Here is a 25,875-nt window from a genome sequence, read left to right as displayed (position 1 = left end):
CTAATTTTTATGTTTTTGTTTGTTTGCTAGGAATAATCATAAAAGAAACCAATAAATAAATAAAACGAAATCTTAAGAATCAAATATGAAAAGAAAAAAGAAAGTTTTGGAACCTAGTGGGAATGGAATGAAAATACTCTAACGTGGAGAAATAACGAGAAAAAATATTAGCAAATAAGAAAAAAATATAGTCACAATTAAACAAAAAACATATAAAAAAAAGTGATATACACATTAAACAATTCAGAAAACAAATTATTAACATATATATTTTATTTTTCTTTATCTAAACATTTATTATATTTCAAATTTTCTCTCTTTTCTTTTATTATTTTTCTTAATTATATATAACATTTGTTGTTATATAAAATATCATTACTTTTATTAAAATTTGCGTTGATGTTTGTAAAAGTTATAGCTATGCCGATGTATTAATTGTGTACCGTCGTGATCCTTGATATCACCAATTAAGACTGTTGGACACCATACTTTATAAATTATTTTTCATCAAAAGACGAACTAAGTCAATATAAATGTTGGTTGTGACTTATGAGTCCCACGTAACGTTATAATTCTTTCTTCCCCATATTTTTTGTAAGTTGGTGAAAATTTTAACTAGCACACACGTTAATTGTAAACTTTAGAGATCCATCATACACACACAAGCACATAGTTGGTGGGGGGAGATTTTAAACCTAACAAATAATTGATAAGTTATTATGAAAAGATAGATGTATAGGACCATCCAACAAGAGTAACTACCATCTCACAATATATTAATAACTTCAAGTTTGGGGTTAGACTTCAAGCTTAAATACAAAGTAAATGAACAATAAGAATGGGAAAAAGGAAAACAATCTAATCTATAAACACTACATTAGTCCATATAAAAGGTAAAACTTGTTAAAATGAAAAATCAATATAACATAATGAAAAGTTTAGATGACTAATAAGTCATAAATTCAAGTGGTATAAGAATATTTTTTATATAAGATTTTTGTTCAAGTATTGTAGATAAAAAAATATGACTAAAAGAAAAAGATTTTACAAAAAATGATTAGTTAAATTAATAAAAATTAGATAAATATTTGATATAATAACATGCATAAACAAAAAATTGTGCGTGTGATTTTTGTGGTCACTTTCTTGAGTGTTTGATATAGCACGTTAGCTAAACATTAGTGTCTACAACCATATCACACACATGCAATATCTATGAACACAAAACCTAGCTGTTTTCAAGAGCATCTAGTTGGAAAGCTAGTCAATTAGGTTGCTTTTCTACGTACACTTTAGACAGAGAAAGATCATAGCTTTCCATTTGGTTACCCATGTGGTGACCAATGCAATTCATCTAGACCTACTTTTCCAACTGCAAAAACTAGAGTTTCAAAGAAGAAAAATTTTCGATACATTATTTGTATATATAGTCAAGGAGGCCAACAACATTTTCTATGTTTCTTGTGCTATATAAAGAAATAAATACAAGTTTCTTGTATCAGCTAGAAAACCCTTTAGATAGGTGGTTGATCATAAGAAAGCATTAATTAGTGTCTTCTTAATCACTCAAAGGTTTATGGCTATTTGTAGGGTTTTGATATAATAATTGAATTTGGTGGATGTTAGTAGGATATGTGGATTGTGAAAGAAGTAAACACACACTTGCACTGTTATAGCTTACTCTTACGGGGAAGGATGTGATTTAGTAAAAAACAAAGTGTTGCCATATTGGGGTTGTTAGCATGCATATATATTGTGAAACTCATGAAAGCATGAAATTGCAGTTACTTGACATTGATAAAACGACATTTTTAATATACTTTGCTTCAATTTTATTTTTGACTTCTTCATTAGCAAGCAAATGTTTTTGTTGCCCTATTTTTGGGACACGATTAAATAAGTTTTTAAACTAAACATCCTGCTCACCAAATTGTTTGATCTAGAAATGATTTCAATCTAGAGCTACTGAAGTTTTAATTTAATCCTTTGCCTGTTTGTTTGTTTGTTTTTGTTTTTTTTTCAAAATAAAAAAGATTGTAATAATAACAATGGAAATCATACCAAAGTTTTTATGTATCTATTTTAACCCTCTACTACCAGACTGATTTTAATGATTCACAATTAATTATTTATTATTTTTTATTGTAAGTGAAAAATATTTGATGACCGACTATATATTAAATTAATTTGCAATTAATGGGATTTGTCTTATATTTTTATATTGTTTATACTTGAGAAAGAAACAGAGACAGAGAGAGAGGCTTTTTTTTCTCTCTCTAGATATTACCCACTTAAAAGCTACAGATAATTAGGTAGATATATTTAAAAGGTTTAAACCACTTAAACAAAACAAATGTTGACAATTAGGATTAAATTTCTTAGAAATTTAGATATCTGAATCTAACTTCATCTGGTTTAATAATTATATTTACATTTTAATATAATTTTCTAACGAACGATGATGTATCCTGTGGAGATTTTTTTTAATAAAAAAATTGGCAACTGGTTGAATTGAACATCATAAATAAGCTTTTCTAACGAACGATGATGTATCCTGTGGAGATTTTTTTTAATAAAAAAATTGGCAACTGGTTGAATTGAACATCATAAATAAGCAAGCGTGTGGTTCAGCAGTAGGGGTTGATCAACGTTTAAGTAAGGTCAGGGGTTCGAAACCTGCTTTGTGTATGCAGCCGCGTTAAATCTTGGGGTCAGCTATCCCACCCTTTGAGGTGCCTCCAACGTAGCGGTGGATACTCCAGGGACGAATAAAAAAAAAGAAAAAATAGCTACTTCTTCATGTAATTTTTTTAATTAAAAACGGTAACATCGTTATTGAGTAAATCTGTCCATTAGTAATAAAATAATGTGTAGGGGATTTTTTAATAGCAGTTTTTACGAGTCTTACAAAATGCTAAAATTTTAAAGACTATTTTGATCGAAAAATTGACAAAGAGAGTAGTTCACGATGTTATGAATATATTAATAAAATACAAATAAAAGTAAATTGAAAGATAATAAGAATTAGATTGAAAGTATTTTTGATATCTCTTTAATTATTTGTACAATTTTAAATAATTTGAACTCATACAACTTGACTTTAACAATATAAAAAATGTCAACTAAATTTATTTTCGACACAATCAAATCTATATTTTAGTTTTATTGAGAAAAGGAAACTATCTGTTTTGGGGTGGTTGAATTATTAAAGCGATTTGAATTTTTTGTCGTTTTAATTATTAAAGCGATTCTAATTTCAACTAGAACTGAAATGAGACGATTGGAATCCTACGGCCAAATAATATTACATTGGATTGATAAGATAAAAAAATGGTTGAAGAAAGTCCAAATGCAGAATTTTCCATCTCAGTTGAGATTAGACAAAATGCTTAAAGGCCTTAACCTTACTTTTTGGTTCAAACGCTACAATTTGTCATTTCTTGCAATCATTAGGAACTTTCACAATTACCAATTTTTTTTATAGCAAAAGTGGTGGCGGTGGTGTAAGGTAGGTCCCTTCATTTATTTCCCCCTCCTTTGTCGTTTATAAATGAGAGGCTTGCTCCCATATTTAAGGAAAAAAAATTGATACCCCAAATACTATTAGATGCTTAGGAGGGAAGAGGAAGAGAAAGATAGATGATAAGTGCTAATAAGGTGTTAAAAAAATGAAATGTCAAAAGTTATTGCTCGATTTATAAACCACAAAGTAGGGGAAAAAAAAAAAAACTAATACATACTTTACACCACCCCGCTTTTGCTATTAAAAAAATTGGGAATTGTGAAAGTTCCTAATGATTGCAAGAAATGACAGAGTTATAGCTTTTGAACTAAAGATTAAGGTTATGGGCTTTAAACTGAGGTGGAAAATTTCCTGTCATTATTTAAGCATTTTTCTGCTTTGATGAGTTCTTCATGTTAGAGCTAGTGGTTCCATTTGTTTACCTTAATTAACAAGACATTTATTAATAGATTTTTAAGACTCGTGTGTGCATTGGTCAATAAATTCTTCCAGGTTATTCAATTATTGATGCTACATTGTTGAATGCGTGCGTGAATAGGTTCAGATGCAGATTATATTTCAAGGAAAGTGAAGCATAGGACATGGCCAAACCATTACAGAATAAAGAGTTGTGTACCACACATTGTAGACCAAAGGGCCAAGGCCAACACATATTTGCCAGATTGTAAAGAAACCTGGATTAGGTCTGAGTTATTAGGGCAACCCTGGTCGCTGTCTGAAAAATATTATTATACTTTATTTCAGATTTTATTTTAGTATTGACCCAATCGCATCTTTGAAACAATTCCTCGTGTTTGAATTCATGATTGATTTTTCAAAGTCATGTAAATAATATCAGTTGATGCAATTTTACATAAATTAACACACTTGACTTCGTGCTGAGAAATTGATTTAGTCCACAGTTGATCGAGTTAAAACAATTTTACACAACTTTACAGTTGATAAAATTATATATTAAATTTTACTTACTTTTAGAATAAGAACATACAAATATAAACCAACCACTTCAAAATCAACTTTATAAACACTAACCACTCTTAGTTTTCCATTAGCATAATTCCCAAGAAATTGCCTGAATTTTAATTGATACTTTAATAAAGCTAAAAACAGAGCAAACCATATTTACCAATGAGAACTGTGTCACTTGTCATCGTCATTTAATGTGGGAATTATAAACTTTATTATTTTCGTCATACATGTCTTAATTAACCAAACAAATTCAGTTCAAATAAAAATATGTTGGTAATGGGAACAAACATTAGATTAAACATGATAACAAACTACCATATCCAAATACAATTAAGAACAATGCTAAACAACCACATGAGGTATGATCCTTTCTCCTCACTTTCTTTAGCAAAATTGCTGTTGTAAGTGATTCACACAGCATTCCAGCTTGAAGGGAAATTTTCAATGTAACTATACTGCTTAAAATAGAAGAAAGGAGAACGATTTAGCATAAGCCGCCAAAGATTGTTACAATTTAAGCCTCAACATAATGGGAGTAAACAGCTGAATTCAATAAGCGTGCCCTAGTTACTACATGGTGGGGGAAGAGCAAATAAGGTGAGTTCAAATCACTGATCTTAGCACGGACAGAATGTTTTAGGGGTGCTTTGTATAACAATGGTTTGGGGTGTTTAGTGTAGTGGACTCATTCTTACTCTACGCAATTTTGGTCTCTTGAAGTTTGAAAAATAAGCTGAAACTATTTTTTTTACCCACTTCCACCAATACATCTTTCTACCAAGTTCCAAGGCCTGAAAAATCAAAAACCTTTCCACCCCACTCCACCTCCTATTTTCTACTTTCTAACCAAGCATGCCCTTAATTTTTTTTCAGTGTTCTATTAGAGAAGAACTCGGATCTTTTCTGAAGTATTGAGTACTTAGACTTTGCTATAGAGATGAAAATCCAAGTTATAATGAAAACAACAAAAAATGATTCAGGGACAGAAGGACTTTGGTGGCGAGAACTCCGAAATAATGCTGACATGTCCATACTAATTGAAGCAAATCTTTCTTCCGACTGTCCTCCCCTGCGCATCAAGAAATTGTTAAGAATCTTGTCTATAGTATTCATGAAGGAATTCTTCTTGGATGTTGGAAGATTAGTTTCGTCCAGAGTTTTGAGAATCTTCATTTTATCTAATTCTGAATGATGGTATAGAATTCTTACTCGGTTTAATACAAATTACAAAGCCCAATTCTAAACATTCGTGTGAAATTATTTATGATTGATTATATTTCATCAGAATTATCACATAGCACAACTGAAGATATACCTCAAGAAGTTCTTGATTGATCCCCAAAGAGAGCCAACATTTTTTATTCCCTTGCTTGAAGCATCACCTTTTGAATGCTTCTTTATGAATTCATTGAGTTTTTCTTTAGGTATCCCTGGAAAGCAGAGTCACAAAAAAATCCTTAATAATTTTGTGTTCATGTAAGTTCAGCATAATTTTAACCTATTATACTTTAATTTCAAAGTATCTGAGTAAAAGCAACTATTACCAATGCCATTGGAAGACGGTGAATCCCCTTTGCAAGATGCTCTCAATGAAGCTAACTGCTCAACAAGTACACGTTCTGTGCCACTAGAACACGCGGGATTTGAGAAGGATAAAAAGAAATCACAATAGTAAGAAACTAAATACATACATACATATATATATATATATATATAGAGAGAGAGAGAGAGAGGGTAACAAAAGTATTCATTTATGAGAATCATCATGTGTATTGTAGACAATAAACTGTGTAGTAATACGTTCTCAAGACACTACATCTACTTTGCCACGCAAAGAAATTCAGATAACTCGTGAAGGATGGTGAATGATTACTACAAAGTGCAAACTCAATCTATTTGTAACTGCTGGAACCTGGGATTATAGACAAGGAATAATATGTTCTTCAATAGCAACGTTAAATGAAGTCCATAGAAAGGGCAATAAAGGCTCTGGCCTTTCATTATAAGTAAATAAAATATTTACTAAAAATTGCTGCTCTTGGTGATCGACAATCAAAGTATAAAAACTCAACTTCTAGTACAAGCAAAACTCTAAACAAGACAATTAATGATGAACTTCTTCTTTAGGGATATAAGAAAAGATAGTAAGAAAAATACAGACCTGATATCCTTGGGAATAAGAACATTCACAATGAAGTAATGATCGCCCCGAACGTATGGTTTATTCATGTCTGGAACCCCCAAACGTGACAACTTCACTGAATCTCCAGGTTGAATCCCTGAAGGAATTTGAAGATCCCGTAAACCTTCAACAGTTTCTACCTGAAGTCACCTCAGTTTAATGTTAAAGCAGCCTTCAATGACATAAAAGCTACAGGACATTCCTTAATGTTATGAATGATTTAAGTACTGAACAATGCTTGAAAAGGCATGCAGAATGATTAAAGTTGTATATGTGCTCTGCCTTTAAGCACATAAAAAAACGAATCAATTGATATTATAATATGGAACAGTTCCTACCTGAACTCAACTAAGTTTAAAGTTAAAAATAAAAAACTTCAAAGTCAAGGGGCACAGGATATTCCTTGGTGTGAAATGGGTGTGCTAGAATGTTGCCTTAATTGTGGTCATCTCTAGCCTACCTTAATTGTAGCCTCTTTGGGGGCTACATTAATTGTACCCTTCAAGGAGTGTGTTTAGTCCCACATCAACATGAGATGTGATTTAAATAGGTTTACAAAGCTTAGACAATTTTCACTTTCCATGTCAATTTTGTGTAGTTATGGTCGAAACCCAAATTATGAGAAAAGCAATATCAAACCAAAAAACTAAAGATCTAAAAGGGTATCTACTCACAACCCACTGATGGTAAAACCCTACCCAAATCCTAATCAAATATCAGATCCTTAAAGTAGGGGAAGATCTCTTAAAATTAAGAATAAATCCCTAAATAACACAATTAACATAAAATCTTTAAGAATGAGGAAAGATTCCAAAAATGATAAAATACCTAAATAACATTATTATCTAAACCAATGTGATACTCCACTTTGCACCAACAGTGTTTCTGTTGGTGCTGTTTTTAATCGACAAGGGGTCAGGGGTTAACTGATATTACCTTTTTAACTGAACCCAATATTGCATCCGTGAAGTCAATGCTAATCTTTGAGTACAAATGAAGGCCCTCTCTCCAAATTCCTTGTTTCTCATCTATATGCAGGACAACAAAAAGATCCCCAGTAATTTGCCTGAAATAAAATATGCCAAATTAACAGCACTTAAATGAGATGAATGCATAGTTGTTCTAACCATCCAAGTTGCAAATCAATAGTCCTATGGAAACAAGATCCAATTTTATTTTTAAGTTCTCTTGTGTGTAAAAATCAAGTGATATCATTTTCTATTATTACACATGATAAACCAGAATAGTTTTGTGGTAGTCTGTCATCAATAAATAAGGACAAAACTTAATTTAGTAGTTTTGTGGTAGTCTTGTGTACCTAAGTTTTGTCCCAATAAATAATCACGGTAGTAAGCACAGCTTCTTAATTTAATAGTAAACTGATAATTAAGAATAAAGGGATGAAATGGGGGCAGTCCTCAAATTGGTTGTACTGTTGTAGGAAATCTTTGGGTCATTCAGTGATGGCTTCATGGAAAATTAGATGGTGAGTTTGCCGAAAACTGTGAATGTGGTCAGAATATTTACTCATTTAATATAGGAAAGTTGACCATCCAGATGTAGAAGTAATTTCATATTTACTTATTTAATGAACAATAATGAGAAGAAGCAGTGAAGAAGCTCTATTTTGCAGTCTTTATTACAACTACTTTCCTTTTATAAAACTGACAAACCCAACTAGAATTCAACCCACAGTTCACAGTTTAATCAAGTCGAAATATTGTTAGAAGCAAAAATATTCATTAGATTCCTGCTAACCTCTTTTTATCAAAATTCCCTTGTCCTCGAATTTGCATTGTGTCTCCATCACTGACTCCAGGAGGAATTTCCACTTCCATTGTTTGTTTAGATTGAATCTGACCACTGCCATCACATCTTTGACAGTGCTCAGTTATTATTTTGCCAAGGCCACCACACTTGGAGCAGGTAGAAACCTGAATATCACATGATACAAAATATCATCTTGTCATAATGTCTCAGGTAATTTAAAAACCATTGGAACCAGGTCACTCAATCATTAAATCTATTTAATTTAAATTACCTGAGACATCATTCCAAAGGGTGTTCTCTGACTTTTCATTTCTCCCCCTCTGCCACCACAATTTGTGCATTGTTTAATGCATTTCTTTGATTTAGCTCCTGTACCATCACATGTATTGCATGTCTGAAAACCGGAAACTTCAATCTCCCTCTGTGCTCCAAATATTGATTCTTCAAAGCTCAAATGAAGGTCATATCTGCATCGCAGGAAGAAATAAAATTAAAGCCAAATTTTACAGACATATTTGTTGGAACCAAAGGAAGATCATATTTGTTGGGATTTACAGACAGTGACATGCATAATATCTTCATGAAGCATAGAGAAACTATAGCTATCTTCTTTCTTCTGATTGATTTATACTTAAAGCATAACAAGTAAGGACTCTGATATTTTTCTGAGTATTCATCTAAACAAATTATGAGTATGTCCTAAATTCCACTAGACTAAAATCCTGGGTCTTTCACTAACAATTTGTTACTTATAGATGGTTATGATAATCTCTATTTAAGAAATCGAATTGTGCATAAACAAATAAAAGAAACATTCTGATGGTTGTTTTTTGTTCCTTTCTTCTAAATTATAGTATAATTAATTCTAAGAATAGCATCAAATAGTGAACCATGACATAGACAAGTTGTATTGGTTTCATGTATAATAATATTTTCTTCAGTAGTTACTTTATTTCTGTTATCTTTTCTCCACTTCAACATTCAGACTTTTTGGATAAGTTCCATCCTTTGGCGGTAACTCTTTTTTATTGCATTATTTGTAATCTAAGTCATACTCAAGTTTCTTTTATGCGATTTCTTTGTAGTCCCAGGCCCTAATGAATGCTTTAGTTTTCTTTTCCATCCCATGACGCATTATAAGATCAACATCAAAATGAGTTAGAGTACAACACAATTCTGTTGGAATATGAATTCAGACACACAAAGCCATTTGTTAGTGCATTATTTGAAGGTTTGGAATATAGCTACAGAGCAAAGACTGCTTAGTGCTTACTCAGTTACTCTTACTGGGTAAACAACTAAACATGCTTTTTTCTTGCAACTAGTGAGCCTTTTTCAACGATTGAGACAATTCTCACCGTAAAAAGTTCACTGTAAAAAGTACTAAACGTTGAAGATTTATACTGCTTTCCTGGAAATTTATTGTACATCAGATAACTTCATTAGCCTGCTTTTTGGTGCTTCACTGATGGTCTATTATAAATATCAGCCGAATAAATTTGAGGGCTTCATTTTCTAGTTCTTCTTTATCCTTTTTATTTTTATTTTTGTTTCTGGAAAAACAACACCTCACCCTTCTGCTTTCAGTTCTTCTATTTTCTGTTGGATAAAATTCTTCTAATTATACACAAGGGGGAAAATCCCTTTAGGCAGGAGAATGCTAAATAAGAACAATTACAATTTTTTTGAAAAATTCACTCATAAAGTAATTATTCAGTAATCATTCAGTAAATTCTCATAGAAACTAGTCATAATATTGAGAAGATAGTTACCTAATATCACGACCACGGTTTCTATTGTTTCTAAAATTGAAGTTGATGCCCCCTTCATCACCATCTCCAAATAGTCCTTCAGATTGACCAAAGAATGCATTGAATAAATCAAAAGGATCAACCTAATCATCAGAAGGCATTAGCAGTAAAATAAAACAAGCAATAAGGTGGGAAAAGAAATAAAAAGGAAAAATGTTACTTCTGAAGACATAGATAATCATATCAAAAGAGTCAAAAGCATGCACATACCCCTGGAGCACCAGTTGAACCTCCATTTTCTCCTTGTAGACCTGACTCACCAAAGCGATCATATAAAGATCTTTTCTCATCATCTGATAGGACCTATATGCATGGTTTGTTACCACACGAATAAAAAGGGGAAATACAATGTAGTATAAATGCAGTTATCATTCATGAAGTAACACAATTATATATAAATTTCACCCTCGTATCACAGACAGGAAAAAGAATAAGAGACTGAAATGCCAATGCTCAGATCATAAACAAAGAGCCTAGTAGGACAGAATATTTAAACAAATGCATGGAGCAAAAGACTTAAAAGAAGCCCCTTAATGAATCCAAAAATGTCTCCTGCCTGAGCATGTATTTCCACAGACAAAAGAGAAGGCATCATTCTAGGGAAAGAATTACCTCATATGCAGCACTTATTTCCTTAAACCTCTCCTCAGCCCCAGGATTCTTATTCATATCTGGATGGTACTGATCCCAAAAAAATATTAAAAAAAATGTCATGGATCAATTCTTCTCAAAGAATAACTTGTTTGGTAAAGGAACATCGATCATTTTACATCTAACATGCCCTCAAATACAAGAGCCCTTTGGGCTTAAAGCAGGGACAAATGCACAGGCTCAACACTCACCCTACCTTGTGCTAACATTTAACTCATGAAGAAACATGCGAACAACATGTCATGAACCAATACTCCCAAAAGCTTAAGCTGTTGCATTGCACGTAAGCAGTTCTATTACTTCTATAGAAATATTTGCAACATGCACTATTTTTTTATCCATAGGAATCGAATTCAGTATCAACGAATATACATTAACTCACAAAAGTTGCTCAACCAACTAAGATAGACTCCCTTGGTACTCGCAAGTTGCAACATACCATATTCTTTAACATACTCTTTTAAACATACTTTCTATTATTGACCAAAATTGATAAAAAAAATCACAAAATATTGTGAGCGAATCTCACTTCTTATTCAATAAACCCAATTATTTTGCAATTTCAAATAACACTTCATCAATAATAAAGAGTATATCTGGAATTATTTGAAAAGAGTGTTGCTAACATTCCTCATGTTATATATCTAACAAATATAGCCATAAGCTGTATATTACCATAAATACGAATGCACGAAATGGCTTATCACACGTATTTCCGTACAAGTACCAAAAAATCTCAATTTACAGTTATTAATATGAATAGAACATGCTGGGTTACGGCATGAATTTCCTATAAACCTAGCAACCCATATTCCAATTATCCTAATTGGCTCCATTTCCCCCAAAACCAAACACGACCCATTAAATTGGCACGTAAACAGAGGAGAAAGTTGGAACCTTGCGCGCCAGTTTGCGATAGGAGGCCTTGATTTCCTGCAGCGTGGCATTGGGGCTAACGTTCAAGGTGGAATAGTAATCGGTCCCTGCTTTGGCTCTAATCACCGCAGCGCGCGAGCGATTCCTGGCGGTGGTGGAAAACCCGAAAATTGGGTTATGGATTTTGCGGTGAAAATTGGAAGCGAATGTGGCGGCAACAGAGAGAGATGGTGCATTGGTAACTGTGGTGAAGGAAGGAATGGCATAGTGAGTAGTGTGAATCAATGGCATGGGTTCAATTCAACAGGGAATTTGATTCAGAACGAAAGAGGGGTTAACGATAATGATTCATAAGAGGGTTTTGGAGGGGTTCGCCAGTTACAACTTAGAACTTAGATGAAATTTTGGGTCTTGTTCGTGTAAATTTTTACAAAACCCCATTGTAAGCAAAAAGTTTCTAAGAAAATTGCTTATATTTAAAAGGATAAAATTAAATTTTTTATCTTTTATTTTTATTTTAAGCTTAGCATGATATTTTAAATTTAAAACTTTTTACTTGATTTTTTAAAACGTTTTCATTATTTTTTTTTTGTTGCAATTTTAACTGACGTGACATTTTTATAATTTGTTACATGTTATTATATTAATTAACTAGTAAGATAAATTGAGAAGAGGATTAATTAAGAGGGGTGTATTGGTTTAGGATTTCATAAGATTTTAAAAGACTTTTTTTGAGTATAAAAGTTTATTGGTATTCAATCAGGATTTTATGTCACTTAAAAACAATCTAGTGGTATTCAATCAGGATTTTCAAGATTTTTTAAAGAGTCCATTAAAATTCATTGATATTCATTTGAGACTTTTTACAACTTAAAAATAATCCATTGGTATTCAAAAATATAGAGATGTTAAAGGATTGTTGTATTAGAGAGATTTTGATGGACTTTTTAGTGATATCTACAAATACCAAATTCATAAAACATTCACATCCAAACCCATAAGATTTTGGAGGATTGTTTGAAGTGACTTTTCAAGTGAGTTTTTCATCTTTTTTTTTTCTAAGCTCATGTCTTATCTATTTTTTTTCTCTTGTTAATAATATTGCACTACTACTTATATATAATATTGTACTACTGTTCCTATTCCATTATCTTATTTGGTGAAACTTCTATACGTAAATGATAGTGTTATTAACTTGCTATATTTTTCTCTCCAGTCTCTTTAATTGACTTGCTCTATTTTAGTCTATTTAATTGAGATTGTTCCTCAGTTATATAACACAGAAAATACTTGAAATTTTAACTTTTTTTATAACACGCGTCAAGAAAAGGGAAAGATTAAAGCTAAAATTAATATATCTATATATATATATATGTAAAAGATGAATTTGAGTTAGGATTTTTGTAAGTAGAATGAGATAAGAATGGATCTTTGTTGGGGGAAGAACCCTCTCAGCATAAACTGTGATCTCTCTCCCTCTCTTGAATTTATTATTGTTATCCTTCCCCTTTTATGACTCAACAATTATTATTTATTTTTTACTATGAATTTTATTTTTTTTAATTTTTATATTATGAAATTAGAATTTTTATATTTTAAAAAAGAAAATTAACATAAAACACGAGTGAATAATTAAAAAATTATTTTGTACCTGTAACAAATTTCATAAAAAATTATTTTGTCCCACTATTTTTTTAATCATTTATAAAATTATAAATAAAATATTTTAAATCACAAATTATAAAAAATTTGAAATGTTGTTTAGAATATTTTTTAGCATATGTGGGACTACATAACTTTCTTCGTAAAGAATGTCATTATAATGAATTTCCAATTGAAGTGATGGACGAACCTTCATCTTCAACATTACTTGTTAATGAAAATCATAATTTTGAGTCTATTATTAAAACACAGGAACAAGAACGAAAAGATATTAATGTTTGGAGAACTAGTATAGCTATGAATTGTGGGTGAATTCTATTTAGAACAACATGATATACGAAAAAATATTATTTTTATTTATCCAAACATCATTGTTTTTTTTATTATTTTTATATTTGACTCTTTTTTAAATTTGAATATATGAAAAAAAAATCTTGAATTCTTATCCTATTTAAAAAATTTATAAAATTCTACAAAGTTCCGCAGAATCCATTAAAATCCTAACTTAAAAGTCTTGCATAATCTATTAAAATCCTGATTGAAAGTCTTGTAGAATCCTATAAAATCTTAAAAGTCATGAAAATCTTGCGAAGTCTTTTAAAATTCACAGGACTTTTTTTAACTAAAAAATTCTTTTAAAATCTTAATCCAATACACCCCCCTAAGTCATAAAACTTTAAAGACTAAAATAAAATATTTTAAATTTAAATAATTAAATTGAAACAATATATTAATAGGCCTAAAATTATTTTTAACTTTTTTAAAATAAGCAATTTTGACAAAATTTTAAAACTACAAAATTGATGTGCATTCATGTTGCTATATTTTGGTTTTTTAATATATATTTTTTACTTAATTATGTTTTAGTTCTTTATATTTGATGTATTTATTTTTCTTGTCTCCAATGTTTAAATTTTGTGTTTTAAAATATTAAAAATTAATGTTTTGTCACTAAAATTTAAAAATTATCTTTTTAATTTTTTTTTTGAAAAAAAAACTATATATTAACATAGTGAATAATTTGTAGTTGAAATTTGGTAGTTAATAACAGAAACAATAGTTTTAAAAAGAAATGAAGATGAATAGTAGTTATTCAAATTAAATAATATCCTCCTTTTATTTATATATATATATATATATATATATATATATATATATATATATATATATATATATATAATACAAATATAGATAGATGAAAAGAAAACATAAGAGACAATTGTATTATTATATCGGCTTAACCTTCTTCTCCTATAAAGTTCAATCATATCCTACCATTATGAGTTGCTGCAAACCCTACATCAGTTGCATTGTCTTGTTGGTCTTATTAATGCCAATCTTGTACAAGTTCATCATTTGGATCATCACCGACCCTTCAAATATCAAGTTCTATGTAACTCATGCTTCCTTCACACAATTCAACCTTACAACCAACAACACTTTGTACTACAACTTAAAGGTCAACATCACAGTGAGAAGCCCCAACAAACACACCATAGTGCACTATAAGGAGATCAAAGCAAAAGCATGGTACAAAGACAATGGTTTTGGTAAGGTAAACCTAACACCCTTTGATCAAGGCCACAACAACACAACCTTCCCTAAAGTAGTGTTTGAAGGGCATAATGTGATAAGGCTCAAACCTAAACAACTAGGTGAGTACAAAGAGGAGACAAGTGCTAGAGTTTATGATGACTTGGCTGTGGGTTTGGATCTTACAATCACAACCAAGATTGTTGGAATCGACAGCACTAATTGGAAGCCAATGTATGTTCGGTGTCTCCCCTTAAGGGTTCCTTTGATTTCCAAAGGTAGAACAACACCTCCTTTTAATGTCAGCAAATGTACTAACTTCTTCAAGTGAAATGCTTAAGGCAGATTATATGAAGGAATTTGTAATATCATTGATTAATCTCTATAAGTTTAATAGAGTTTCTTCTTTCAATTATATTTTAAAACTTGTTTAAGAAAGATTGATTTCAGTTTTACTCGAATTAATAACTTTGTTGATCTTGATTGATTTTATGTACATTCACTTTGATTTGCATGCTATGATATGTGTTATTTCAGTTTGTTGCTCACTTCTTGTACTAGTCTCAAGATTGTGCTTGATGGCTACACTGCAATTAATGTTCAATTTTAGTTTCCAAAATTGATAGATATTATTCAGCAAGCTAGGTTAATTAATAAATAGTCTTTAAAACTAGCTGTTACAGAAAAATAGAAAATGAAGCCCAATTTTCTACTAACAAACAAATCAATAAGTCAAAACACCAGGTTTATCTCCTAAATAATAGGGATTAAAACTGAAATGCAACTTTATCCTATCAATTAACATAACTAACCGTTTATCCTTTCATGCATTTGGTAAATGAGAATTTTTGCACACAAGAAAAAATAATTTGACTTGGACATCGCATTCAGTCATAAACTAAATTTGTTGATTAATCCATCAACATCAAAAATCTATTATCTATGCCTATATATAAAGGAATATAATATAGAATTCATATTTATCGAGTGAGTATATCAATGGTTAGGGTATTATTTTATAAATATGTAATTTTTATGAAGTTATATTTAAATGGATCAATATTGATCATTTATTAAATGAAGTAAAATATAAAGTAAGGATTACTTGAACAGTAATAATAACTGTATAAATCTAATTAAAAAAAATGAATGAATATAATAAAATAAACATGAGTTTTTCTTAGATTTAAATTTTACATATTTTTTGTCCTGCCATAGGTTCCCTGTCCTATTAATAAACTAATCTATCTCGTAATATCACGCGCAACAATAATTATAAATATATATTTTTCACTAAAATTCTCTCTCCATGGTGTTTGTGTATATAACTAGATGTTTGTATACATAACATACGTATGTTAAATATATTTATTTTAATATCTTTAATTGTAGTATATTTTTGTTTATATATTTAAAATATGTAAGATTTTAATAAAGTTGCCATATGATTTTTTTAAAAGTAAAATCAATTTATTTCTTCCTTTAATTTTATTTTATTTTTTCATTTATGTTATGTATATATTTTGTTCAGACCTTTAAATAGAAGAAACATTTCTTCTAACTGGTCATCTTTGTTACATTATAAATTAAGTGATATAATTGGAATGCATGTATATAGAAAATTTAAGTATAATTAACCATAAGTATATATTTTTTAATTTGTATCAATAATTTAAAATTATCTTAAAATAATTTGACATTGAGAGGTAATTAATCATAATTATATAGTTAAATATAAAGATATAATTATGAATTTATGATGATACATTTTGAAATATAACTGTCACTAAATTTTTTGCTTTTAAAATTTAAATTTTGAATGCATATATAGTATAATTTTAAAGTTTGTTTGGAAAAAAGGTTATGTTTTTTTTTATAAAAAAATTATAAAAATATTCAAATACGAGTAAAAAGATTATGTACCGAAAGTGTAAAATAATATTACACTATCTTTAATTACAAATCATCCTTTATGTTAGATTTGTTAATTTTTATAAATATATCTTAAAAGTCATGTGAATTACCTATATCCTTCAAATATATCTTAATATTTTCTTTAATAAACTTTAAATATTTTTTTATTAATTAAAGATAGTCATATTTAAGTCAAGTAAATTATTATATAGACCGAAAAATGACTATTTATTTATTATATACTTGCTTTTTTTAATAAATTTTACGATTAATTAATGTTACACAATAGAATAACTTATTGTTTTTTTTATACACATTACGTATTTTTTTCGTGAGCCACGATACAATCATTTTTATTAAAAGTATATTGTACTGCATCCATTTATCGATTTAATTAATTTTACTAAATATTACACTGCTCAATAAGTTATTTACTCTTATATATATACAAAATTTTATATTAATCTATGATGATTTGATACTTTATTCTTATAAAATAAAATTGATGTAATAGATACATTTCAAAATATATTAAAATATAAACATTTTGATCACTTTTAAGTTGTTTAATTTTAACATAATTTGATATAAACATGTAAAATAATATGAACTTTCAATCTAACAGTTGAATTTACAAAATTCACAATTAATATAAAGTTATTGAGCGATATAGTACTTAGTAAAAGTTATACCGGTATTATTATAACATTTCTCTTTCTCTCTCTTTAATTATATATATATATATATATATATATATATATATATATATATATTACCTCCTATAATGTGCTAATTGATTAACAATTAAAAAGCCAAAATCAATTCATTCTAAAAAAAAAAAATGATGCGTATGGGTCAAAATTATTTCCAATTAGCAACAAGTTCATGAAAATCCAAACTGTAGAGAAATTAATTATTCCATTTTTTACTTTTAAAACTTGATGCATGTCGACATCGAAATGTTCGTACAGCTCAGAAAACCATCCGTTAATGTCATACAAGGCTTGTCATGGTTGAGACCTAAGAGGAAGAATGGTTTGGTCAGGTTTAGCTTAATTATATATGCCAAGTCACATCCATGTCAAGTTCTCTTTGAATTAACTTAATGCTTATTTTTATTTGGACCACATAAAATTCTTTATAAAAAATAATCTTGTTAAAACTAATTAACAATTTTTTTCCTCTAATATTTAACACAATTTTATACTCAAGATTTGAATTTGAAATTATTGATTAAATTTAGAATAATCTCACCAAATTAAGTTCGAATTCAATGCGTACTATTGGAGAATTGCATCCTCCAAATTAATTTCTGTTCCTACCTCTCTAGTCTCCTTGCAAATATATCTTTTGGAAATTAAAATTGAACACTGTATATCCATCAAGCACAATCTTATGACCATAAAATGAACAACAAACGAAACAACATATAACATAAGCAAATCGAAATTACACAATATTAACAACTTTTCTTATTTTTGGTATACAACATGCATGATGTTTTTTTTTATTATAGGTATGTATATATTATATGTGCAACACTTTTACATAAGTCTGCAGAGTGCAGATTAGGAAATGGAAAAATTATGTACAATTAACATATTATTGTCAACTCATATTTTTAGGGTATAGAGGTTTCACCCTGATTCAGCATCACGATTCACAAAGAAAGAACCAGTGCTGCATTTCTTGACACTAAAAGGAGGTGCTATTTTGCCACTAGAAATCAAAGGAACCCTCAAGCTGCCACACTGAACAACGGGTGGATTGAAACGACCACTCTTGAACCTTCCATACTTGGTTCTTATTCTAAGGTCCAAATCCACAGCCAAGTCCTCATAAACCCCAACACTTGTCTCCTCTTTGTACTCACCAAGTTGTTTAGCTTTGAGCTTAAGCACACTATGCCCTTCAAACACTGCATGAAGGAACGTTGTGTTCTTGTGGCCTTGGTCAAAGGGTGTTAAGCTCATCCAACCAAATTCATTGTCCTTGTACCAAGCTATTGCTGTGATCCTCCTATAGTAAACTATGATGTTGTTGTTAGGGTTTCTCACTGTGATGTTGACCTTGAAGTTGTAGTACAAGTTGTTGTTTGTGAGGTTGAATTGTGTGAGGGAGGCATCAGTTACACGGAACTTGACATTTGAGGGAGAGATGATTATCCAAAAGAGGATCATGGAGAGCATGAACATGAAAATTAAGGTGTAGATTGTGCAGTAGATGCAGCCAAAGGAGCAGCGAGGCATGGTGTGATGATTGATTGGTAGGAGAAGAATGTTTAGGTGATTGATATGAAAGATGGTGTAACGTTTTTCTTTTTCTATGAGTATTTGTAGGAGTTGACAGTTGATGGTTTTGGCGTGTGTGGTTTGTTGGTTGAGCTTTTCTTAGAGATTTCCTGGAAAAATAATGCAAGTGCATGCACTTAGAGAGAGGCATTGACTTTTTGAAGCCGAGTGAAGAACTGTTCAATTGTTTGATAAACAAGTAACACGATAATAGTATAAAATATTTTATGTGAAGAAATCAGAAACAAGATAACTTTTGTTGGATATTTAATTAACAGCCTATTTAACACCTATGAAAGAAAGAGATAAGAAAAAAAAAATGTATGTGTAGTGTTGATCGAGTTGAAGATTTACCCTTGCTTTATATGAAATTGAAAACAACGATAAATAAAGAAAAAAGGGTTTGAGTAGGTAATGAAAAAAGATAAGAAAACAAGTACCAGAAGCAGAACATTGAACCATCGCATATATGCCATATAAAGAACCGAATATTCAAATGTGGGGGCATTTTATAAGAAGGTGAAATGATATCTGAATTCCTATTTTATTCATCTCTTCTTGATTACAATTGATTTCTGTTTTCTCTAAGGATTAAGATTTCTCCTTCTTACATAAAAAATTAGTAAAATGAACAAAAAATATACGAATATATAACTTCATGAAAATATTAATATACATAAATGTGCTAAATATATATGCAGAAAAATAGTGTAAAATTATGACTAAAATAGTGCAGAAAATAGGAAGGATGAGAGTAAGATAAAACTCATAAAATTTATTTACTTTCTGTGTTTGTTTATCATTGAAATAAAAGGAATATGTGTTTTTATTTTGGGTTCCTCTAGTAAAAAGATTCCATCCAAGTTAGGCGTGAGATCCACTACTTAAGACTGTTGATTGATGCTCCTCCTAGTTTTCTCATTACGCGTGAACTCGATTTTTATTTTAAAACAATATACTACTGAATGGTTGTATTTTAGATGATAAAAAACACTCACAATTATTTATTAGGTTGAAATAAAATCAATTTCACCTAATTAAACTTTTATTGAATTTTAAAATTTAGTTTCTAAACAAAAATTTGATTAGTCTAAGTGATGATAGGATAGTCACGTGAGTTGCCATGTCATCAACCAATTTGATATGAAAAAATAAGGGTATTTTTCTTTTTGTAAATTATGCTTTTAATCCTATCTTCTTACGAATTTTTTTTAGTACATCAACATTTTTTTAAGTGCCACCGAAAGTCTAATTCACTAGTTTTTTTTCCCTGTTTTGATCAAGTCTGAACAGTAAGAAAACTAAGCTCTAGAAGAAAGAAGTTCCGAAACTTCCACCGACATGATAACGAGTCCTCATATCTAATACAAAGAGTTGCTGAGATCAGTAACCAAATTTAGAAGAATAATGTATTATATATAACCTCTTTCTGTTCTTGTTTCTTCACAATTCATACATAATATTTTATGTACTTGTATCTCGTCCACCAAATTCTCTCCTTATTTACGAATCAAACAATTGAAGAGTTTTTTTTCCTTATTCGGACTTCAAAAGTCAATGCCACTCTGTGCACGTTATTCCAAATGTTGTGCAGACATATTATAGCATGAATAGGCATGTGTGATAACGAGTGATGCTGATGCATATGAAACCTCTCAACCTTATAAGTATCTGAGTTCACCATGTGTCAATTGATTTGTACACAATTTTTCCATCACCTCTCAATCAGCTGACTTATGTAAAAGTGTTACATGGATATATGTATATGATGTACAAAATAAAAACAAACCCTCATGTTGTACACAATAAATAAAGAAAAATTATCATGCTATGTATTAATTCGATTTGGTTTTGGTTTGTTATAAGATTGTATTTAGTTTATTGTTCACTTCAAAAGGTATAAATCTACCTACAATGGCATTCTGATTCAATATTTTATTAAAATATATAATAGAAAAAGAAATAGAAAATATCATGGTCAATTTCTAAAATAAATAAAAAGTAGACAATACTGTTGCCTACTTTGATCTAAAAAACAAAGTAGGCATTGATGTTGTTGACTTCTTGTTTTCAAGCGTTGTCGACTTACCAATTATTTAAAAAAAAAAAAAAACGCATTTTCTAAAACTAACTTACTATTGTCCATTTACCCAATACATGAAAATACTTTTACTTTTACTCCAATCTTATATTTAACGTTTTTATTTATCCTATATAGGTCGAAAAGAGGACACTCCTGTAATATTCTTTTTTAAGATTAAAAAAAAAACAATGGAATTCTACAATATATCGAACAATTTACCCAATTTTATTATCATGCTAATAAAATTCCATATATGCATCGTCGTCAGCCTCACGTAAGCAAAATGAACATCCTATATATACCCTTTTGGGATGAGAATCTAGAATTGAATATTCTCACGTGTTTGGCCTCATTTGATTTGGTCTAGAACAGAAAATGTTATTGTCAACAGAAAGAAATCATTCAGAATCTAGAACAGTGAGCGTGACAGTGCCTTCACTTGCATATAAAACTACTACATACTGATATGGATCCAACACGAGTTACATATAAATCAAAGAGTCTTGTTCCTCATAAAGAAAATAAATGGTACAAACTAATCTAAAACAAAGGCAGATGAGTGCCGCTGGAACTCTAACATCGCTCTTGAATATGTTAATAAAGTTAAGGTAAGTTCTACCAAGTTAGATAATAACTGTTGATTACATCTAGATTACATATGCGAATCCCTTAACTACATTTTCCGCGTTTAAGTTCTTCCATTATTAGATGTGCCACTGATTTGTATCCCATTTCCCGAGCTTTCAGTTGATCAGAACAAGCAAAAATGAAAAAAAAAAAAAAAAAAAAAAAAAAACGCATCAGACTCAATACAAAGTTATTAGCATTGAAGAAATAACTAATAAGTGGCAGTAGAAAGACTAACCTTTGTATACTGCTATTCCAGTTGGAGGCATTTTTCGTTTCCTCAGGCATATTGAACTACATATAAATTAAGGCAAAAAGGAGACAGCATCTTGAATCAGATCAAATGAAATTCTCTACATATTTAATATCTATTTCTGTTGCATATAGTTTAATCATGTATCTTAAGGAATTGTGCACACTATTATTATGCATGCATATTTACAGTGTCCAAACCCAAATACTTGCATAAGAGATAAAGTTTAATGGCTCTACCTGTTACATATCCAGTAAGGATTTATTCCTTGGGCTTCTATGCAATGTGGGCACATCCATCCCTTGTTCTCTCTCACTTCCTCTATTTCTAAAACACAAAAAATAGTGAACAGTTCTAGAGCATAAGATAGTTTAACTCTGCTGCCTTTAACGAGAATGAAAAAATAAGCAGTTACTTTATAACATCTGACCTCAAGATGCAGGTATGGGGGGTGGGACAATTAAGATTATTTAACTTAAAAATACATCAAACAAATGTGACCCTGTTGTAATGTAATTTTAATCTGTTTTTTGCCTTTATAGCCCACTCATCTTTGTCTACACTATTTTTCTTACCTTCACCATATCGAATCTTGAGACAGGCTCTGCAGAAAACACCCGTGCTAGAGTGACAAACAGAACAATCAGTCTTTCCTGTTAGGAAAACATTGTGAAAATGTTATAACATCGTGGAACTAGTGCAGAAAAGAACACAAAATAAGACCATTTTAAATCTGACCAAGGCATGGCTCATTCACATCACAATTGCCACATCTTTTGCAGTCTTCTTCGCCACACAATTTCTTTTGCCTGCATCCGTGTTTTACATTGCAATGTCATCATTACAATAATAGACTTACTTATATATATGGCTCGACATTAATACTTTTGATGAGTTATTTTGTCCGTATTTATCTAAGTAGATATTTATATCAAGAGAGAAAGTTATAACTCTCTTATTTTTATAGGATGATTTCACACACCTTTCATCTATGTATATGTATGTTTTATAAAATGTTATTTTTCTTCTTATTTTATCAAAACTTTGTTTATATCCCAACAATTTAAAAAATTTCTCAATATTGACCAGATTGGACATGCCATATGTGTGAAATTTTGGGCAAAGACCAAACACAGTATCATCATTTTAATATTAGCTTCTAACGTAAACCCTAAACCAGAAACCAAGTAAAGAACTTGTAAGAGAAAATGAACCTGCAAAAATGGCAGCATATCCCCAAAACTGGGTTGTAGACACTACCTCTGCCCTTGCTGTGGCAGCGCCGAGCAGAAATCTCAGCCGAAATCTGAAGATCGAAACCTCTCAGGTTTATGAGAGGAGCATTGGCAGGCCTCTGCTTCTCTTCCTGCTCTTCACACAAAGTTACCTTCTCTGATACAAAAAATGCAGTAAATCATATAGGTTTGTATTGAGCTAAGTTGATGAGTTGGAGGAAAAAAAAACCTTTTTTAATTTTGGGGGTGAAAAGGGATGCGGAAGGAGACGGCGGCGTAAGGTGGTTGTTGAGCCGCTGGGAGCGGCGCAAGGGGGTGAGGCCGTAGAGTTTTTTGCGATAAGGACGTTGTTTGGGTTTGGCGTTTTGTCGAAGCTGAGAAATGGTATTGGCAACACCCAGAGACTCCAAGCGAGCCTGCAAATGCAAATGCAAATGCATAACAAGATGATTCAATTTCACATTCAAGATGTTACTACTCTATTGTACCTGATTCTCTAACATGCGAGCCTTTCTCAGAGCTTCGTACTCGCATTTTCCTTTCTCTTCAACCCTTCCCATTCCCTTCTTCTTTGATTTCAACTTCAACCCTAAATCCAACATTACAATACACTTTCCACTTTCCACTTTCCACTTTCCACCAACATAACGGTCCAATTTCTCTCCACATTTAGTTTTTAACTAATTGTTACAAACATACTTCTCTAATTTGTGCAATATTCACAAATATATGTTCTTACTATAAAACATATATTATTTTAATGATTTTGAGATATTATTATGGTTGAATGTTAAATATTTATGAATTGACATAATTATTTATTATTCTAAATTCGGTGATAAAATTATGTTATCAATATTTTTACAATTTTGTATTTTCTTTGATTCAACTAAAAGGTTAAATCATATGAATTAATCTAATCACTTTTTTTAGTATAAATTAAAACATTTATTATTTAAATTAAAGGCATAATCATAAGCATCATTATGTTATGATAATACATTTAGAGTTAATTACCTATACACTATCAGTGTAAAGTTTTTTTACACTGACAACCAATTAGATCTTTTAATTGTGTCATGACACAATTAAAAGATCTAATTAGTTGTCTGTATAAATTTTTTTTACACCGACAGTGTATAAGTGATTAACTCGTACATTTAAGTCAACTAATTATTTTTTTATATTCCATTATTCAATTGTGGTAAAAATGTTTTTACAAGGTTTGAAGTTACATAACATAATGTGGGATCAGCCACCTAATCTGCCACCAAAGACTTTTTTGTCTTTAGATTAATTTGTTGTTTGTCCTGAGAGAGATATAGTGTGTTGTATACAACGTTCATTTCAAAGCAAAGAAACTGAAAAATAAGTTAAAAAGATATAAGGTGTGTTTGATTACTCATTCACACACATTCCAATACTCTCAAACAAAAAAGTATGAGTGTGAATAGATTAAGTTCAACGTACGTTTAGCTATTCTAAATGATAAAATAAACATGCACATAATGTGTTTATATATAGCATGTATTTTAAAGCAACGAAATGAAAAAATATAAGTTAGGATGAGTTAAAATGAATCTACGTTTGACACGAAAAACAAATACTAAAATATCATTACAATTTTGTCCCTAAAATACCAAGTATAAATAGCACGTTGAACAACTTATCTGCTGTTTGGGACCAAATAAATTGTTTGTCTCTAGAATACGAAATATAAGTAGCAAGTTCAACAACTTATTTGGTCTCAAACAACAACTTACTGCAGAATTTTGTCCTCCCACTAATATCCCGTCAACTCTTGCTATTTGAGACTTAAACTTACTTGAGTTTTGTAGCCCAATATGTGGATAATGTTTCTCTTTAATCCTTGCTACAATAGCAATTTAGTAGTTAGTAGATATAAAAATAATGGTAAAATATTACATTTGTCACATGTATAGATTTTTTGACAACTCTCTTACATGGATGGTGGTACTTAATTGGATGTACAGTGTTATTCACTTCTGCTTCGGTATATAATATTGTATTTATGATAAAGAAAAAATTTAGCTATACTTTCTTAGAATTTTAGGTGCTGTTAGTTTTCTTTTATAATTAAAATTTTATTTCAATATATACCTATATATATATATATATATATCAATAAGATCTGAATTAAATATAAGTACATATTATTAATATAAAATTATATTTTTAATTAAAGAGTAACATTAATTATAGTTAAAAAATTATATACAAATTTTGTCTTTATTTAAACTATTTGGTTTTTTTCATATTTGAAGTGAGGAATTGCATAAATCGTAAGGTTATTGGATGTCCAACAAATTTTTTTTGAAAAAAAATAAATTAAATAAATTTTTTAATATTAATTAAATTGATATATCGTAAAAAATTAATTAAATAAATAAATTTAAATATAATTTCTCTTGATTTATTTTTTAATCTATTTAAATATTTTAAATATATTACATTGTGTAAAAATCACATTCAAT

The 25,875-nt window shown here is 30.0% G+C and overlaps 4 protein-coding genes across 4 annotated transcripts; 1 reads left to right on the top strand and 3 right to left on the bottom strand.

Moving 5' to 3' along the window:
* Positions 1 to 4,769: 4,769 nt before the first annotated feature.
* On the bottom strand, positions 4,770 to 12,214 carry LOC109804357 (Molecular chaperone Hsp40/DnaJ family protein). Its single transcript, XM_020366177.3, has 11 exons — positions 11,804 to 12,214; positions 10,868 to 10,936; positions 10,466 to 10,558; positions 10,217 to 10,338; positions 8,716 to 8,911; positions 8,433 to 8,608; positions 7,611 to 7,740; positions 6,654 to 6,814; positions 6,037 to 6,119; positions 5,808 to 5,922; positions 4,770 to 5,561 (listed from the first exon to the last, which is right to left on the bottom strand). Exons 1-11 carry the CDS (start codon positions 12,071 to 12,073, stop codon positions 5,351 to 5,353), a joined length of 1,626 nt encoding a protein of 541 aa, XP_020221766.2. The 5' UTR covers positions 12,074 to 12,214; the 3' UTR covers positions 4,770 to 5,350.
* A 2,560-nt stretch (positions 12,215 to 14,774) lies between these two features.
* Positions 14,775 to 15,587, top strand: LOC109803324 (NDR1/HIN1-like protein 2). The gene is made up of 2 exons (XM_020364846.2): positions 14,775 to 15,211; positions 15,515 to 15,587. The coding sequence occupies exons 1-2, from the start codon at positions 14,775 to 14,777 to the stop codon at positions 15,585 to 15,587; spliced, it is 510 nt and encodes a 169-aa protein (XP_020220435.1).
* Positions 15,588 to 18,298: 2,711 nt separating this feature from the next.
* LOC109804176 (NDR1/HIN1-like protein 10) lies at positions 18,299 to 19,556 on the bottom strand. Its single transcript, XM_083074818.1, has one exon. It carries the CDS (start codon positions 19,138 to 19,140, stop codon positions 18,529 to 18,531), a length of 612 nt encoding a protein of 203 aa, XP_082930944.1. The 5' UTR covers positions 19,141 to 19,556; the 3' UTR covers positions 18,299 to 18,528.
* A 2,119-nt stretch (positions 19,557 to 21,675) lies between these two features.
* On the bottom strand, positions 21,676 to 24,055 carry LOC109790486 (uncharacterized). Its single transcript, XM_020349644.3, has 8 exons — positions 23,869 to 24,055; positions 23,610 to 23,796; positions 23,360 to 23,537; positions 22,884 to 22,954; positions 22,721 to 22,798; positions 22,385 to 22,472; positions 22,131 to 22,186; positions 21,676 to 22,005 (listed from the first exon to the last, which is right to left on the bottom strand). Exons 1-8 carry the CDS (start codon positions 23,980 to 23,982, stop codon positions 21,935 to 21,937), a joined length of 843 nt encoding a protein of 280 aa, XP_020205233.2. The 5' UTR covers positions 23,983 to 24,055; the 3' UTR covers positions 21,676 to 21,934.
* Positions 24,056 to 25,875: the final 1,820 nt, after the last annotated feature.

The sequence above is a fragment of the Cajanus cajan genome, chromosome 1 (genome assembly GCF_000230855.2).
Source record: "Cajanus cajan strain Asha chromosome 1, NIPB_CcT2T_4, whole genome shotgun sequence".
Classification (NCBI taxonomy): Eukaryota; Viridiplantae; Streptophyta; class Magnoliopsida; order Fabales; family Fabaceae; genus Cajanus; species Cajanus cajan.
The sequence above is the reverse complement of the archived record's forward strand: the minus strand, read 5'-3'. Positions and strand labels throughout refer to the sequence as shown.

Coding starts and splice junctions, on each gene's coding strand:
- LOC109803324 (XM_020364846.2), top strand. CDS start 14,775: ATGCCAATCTTGTACAAGTTCATCATTTGGATCATCACCGACCCTTCA. Junction 15,212..15,514: donor AGCACTAATTGGAAGCCAAT/GTATGTTCGGTG, acceptor GTGTTATTTCAG/TTTGTTGCTCACTTCTTGTA.
- LOC109804357 (XM_020366177.3), bottom strand. CDS start 12,073: ATGCCATTGATTCACACTACTCACTATGCCATTCCTTCCTTCACCACA. Junction 10,559..10,867: donor AAATAAGTGCTGCATATGAG/GTAATTCTTTCC, acceptor CCATGCATATAG/GTCCTATCAGATGATGAGAA. Junction 8,912..10,216: donor AACCGTGGTCGTGATATTAG/GTAACTATCTTC, acceptor CCTGCGATGCAG/ATATGACCTTCATTTGAGCT.
- LOC109804176 (XM_083074818.1), bottom strand. CDS start 19,140: ATGCCTCGCTGCTCCTTTGGCTGCATCTACTGCACAATCTACACCTTA.
- LOC109790486 (XM_020349644.3), bottom strand. CDS start 23,982: ATGTTGGATTTAGGGTTGAAGTTGAAATCAAAGAAGAAGGGAATGGGA. Junction 22,955..23,359: donor ATATGCTGCCATTTTTGCAG/GTTCATTTTCTC, acceptor ACACGGATGCAG/GCAAAAGAAATTGTGTGGCG. Junction 22,473..22,720: donor CAAGATTCGATATGGTGAAG/GTAAGAAAAATA, acceptor TTTGTGTTTTAG/AAATAGAGGAAGTGAGAGAG.